Genomic DNA, 3,221 nt, shown 5'->3' on the forward strand with positions numbered 1-3,221 from the left:
GTACTAAGGTACGGAAACGTAAACAAACAATCACCTCAGGACCTCAACGTAGCAAGATACTATTGATCTCTGCTATGGTGCTGAGTACTCTTAAATCTTTATTACAGGCACGAAGGCCTCATTACGTGCTGAGTACTCTTTTCCCAACATCCGGCAACTGAAAGGATGAAAGGCGAAGTCGACCTCGGCGGAATATGAACTCAGAACGTAAAGACAGACGAAATACCGCTAAGGATTTCGCCCAGCGTGCTAACGTTTCTTTATTGCCCACCAACGATTCTGCTTATAAAAATTCTTTTATATTCTGCTAATAAAAATTCTTTTATTGGCCACAAGGGATCACATACAAAACATTAACATACAACATAAAAGACAAAAATAGGACGATACCATGGGTTTTCGCGTGTACACAATGTAATAACAAAAATTGAACAAATTAAAACCCCCCAATAGAGTCCAAAGAGCAGAGTTTCTGTCTTTAGCCCTTTAATAATAATAATTCTTTCTACTACAGGCACAAGGCTTGAAATTTTTGGGGAGGGGACTAGTGGAATGTGAACTCGCAGCGTAGCGACGGACGAAATGCCGCTAAGCAATTTCGTCCAGCCTGCAAACATTTCTGCCAGCTTTTTTCCTAAATAATAATAATAATCTTTTCTACTAAAGGCACAATGCCTGGAATTTGGGGGGAGGGGACCAGTCATTTACATGGACCCCAGTGTTTCACTGGTATTTAATTTATCAACTCCAAAAGGATAAATGGCAAGTCGATCCCGGTGGAACTTAAAGCTCAGAACGTAAAGCCGGACGAAATACCGTTCAGCCTTTTGTCCGGAGCATAAAAATAATAATTGTAAGAATAATAATAATAATTGTTGTAATAATATTGTTATAATTAAATGAAAGTTTTGTTAAAATTATATTTTAATTAATATATTAATATATTTTTTCTTTTTTTGTCTCCTTGCAGATGCGATATCTCACACAGTCTCTAATGTTCAGAGTGATACTCTGTCTTATTCTCATACCAACTATCTTAGCTTATCCGAAACCGATACTCGTGGAAAAGGCTAACCAGACGATCGTAGTGTTCCATACGGCTCCGTGTCGTCCGTTATCAAGGGACCAACTCCGAAGCCAGCTGGGAGAGGCTTACGACAAAGGCCGAATGGCTGAGGACGAACAAACGGTGAAGCGAAGCATTGAAGCGGCGACTTCGAACCCTCGTCGAGAAGAACAGTTGAATGATGCTGACATAGATGATGGTTACTTAAGTGACCAACCTATGAGCAGAAGACGACGTAACTATGGTGATACGGAATTTGGTAGACAAAAATATGACGACGACGACGACTATGAAGAAAATGAATACGATGGTGATGACAGTGATTTAGGAGACGAAGACGACGATAGTGATGATGATGATGATCGTGATTACCATGACGACGATGATGAGACATTTGATGATAACGATGAAGACGATGATAGTGATGATGATGATGATGATGATGATGGGTTTAAGGATGAAGACGACGATGGCAATTTTAAACGTAATAATAATGGTAGAAAGAAAAATAGGAGGAAAACTGGTTCGAACAAGAATGGGCGTCGTCGCCACCGACGCAGGAATCAAAGGATTAGAAATTTAGGTGGCGGCAAAATTCGTCGGAAAAGCAGACGAGAACATCTCACGTCTAAACGGCGACATTTTTATTCACAGATCAATCACAAATTGAAACCTCGCAAAAACAAAAGCAGACTTTCAGCAGATGCCCGCAAAAAGTCCCCCTATCTTAGATCGGGTCTTGTTCGTGGCAAGAGAGACGTCGGCAAATTGAACAAACGAAACCAAACTAGAAAAACTGGTCCTTATATCAAAGTAACCATTTCAGTCAAACATCGAGGGCGACAGTTACAGCGTCACAAACGAACTGGTCGTGCAGCTGAAATGTCAGCCAATTGGCAGTGTGAAATGGAGACCGACTGGAAACGAATGGACGATGGATATTTTCCGCCATATTTACAAACTGGAAAGTGTAAATCAAAGTCTTGCTTCTTTGATTTCTACAGATGTATTCCCAAAAGATATACGATAAAAGTTCTCAAAAGAGATCCCTTCCGCTGTAACCCAATCCCCACGTTCGGACAAAACACCACTTACGAAGAAAAATGGATATTTGACAAATATCACGTGACTGTTTGTTGCCAATGTGGTAAAGCGAGACTGAGGACATCGAGACGCCGTCAAAGCAATCGGCGGTCAAGACCACGTTGATGTAACGTCTGTTTTATTACTACTTTCTATTATTTTGCAACATTTATTAAAATGTAATGTTGCCCCGGGTTTTTTTATTAATTTAAAAAATATATATATACCAAAAAGCAAGCATACCAAATTTAAATAATTTAAAGAAAACAAGGATATGTGTGTGTGTATGTGTGTGTCTGTATATAAACACTGTGTGAATGGAAATAGATACATATATGTATGTATGTATGTATGTATATTTGTGACAGAAACGGATTGACAGTTGTATAGCGACAAGGGGGATAAGGGCGAGAGAAAAGCTTTGAATGTGATGCAAGTGAAACGGAATTGGGCAGAAGACGGTTTGTGATTGTACATAAGCGTCGTGCCTAGAAACGTTACATTTGAGTTATTCTTCTTGACATTGGAGAAGAAAACAGGGGACTTAGATCGCAACACAACACTCACAAATGCGGCGCGCGATGGCACACATTTATGCGTGTGTGTACGCATGCATATATGCGTGTACATATGTGTCTATTTCTGTTTGTTTGCAATTACACTTTTATATTTAAATACATACAGATGCGTACATATGTATGCATGTGTGTACACAAATGTGTTAATATATATATTATGTATATATAATGTATGTATGTATATATACACGCACCGTTAGACTTATAAATATGTGAACTGTAGTGTTTTTCTTTTTAATTGCGTATATGTGACCAAGTGTTTGTACGTATGTGTGTGTGTGTGTATGCAATATATTTATAATGTATTTATACTTAAATGTAATGACTGAAAATGGTGTAAAATAAAAAGCGTGGCTCGAGAAATATTAACGAAACATAACAGCAAAACAACTAGCATGACCGGAAGACAGTAACCAGGGTAATACACCAGACTGAGAGCCTCGTAAAATACACCAATATATATATATATATATATATATATATATATATATATA

General features: G+C 38.2%; 1 protein-coding gene across 1 annotated transcript in view; it reads left to right on the forward strand.

Annotated features, from left to right (window-relative positions):
• The window catches only part of LOC106874022 (uncharacterized), a 28,530-nt gene extending 25,317 nt beyond the window's left edge, over positions 1 to 3,213 (forward strand). Inside the window, exon 2 of the mRNA XM_052975980.1 lies at positions 971 to 3,213. Coding sequence (XP_052831940.1) covers positions 971 to 2,275 — 1,305 coding nt within the window. The 3' untranslated portion in view covers positions 2,276 to 3,213. The remainder of the gene's footprint in view (positions 1 to 970) is intronic.
• Positions 3,214 to 3,221: the final 8 nt, after the last annotated feature.

Source organism: Octopus bimaculoides, chromosome 23 (genome assembly GCF_001194135.2).
Source record: "Octopus bimaculoides isolate UCB-OBI-ISO-001 chromosome 23, ASM119413v2, whole genome shotgun sequence".
Classification (NCBI taxonomy): Eukaryota; Metazoa; Mollusca; class Cephalopoda; order Octopoda; family Octopodidae; genus Octopus; species Octopus bimaculoides.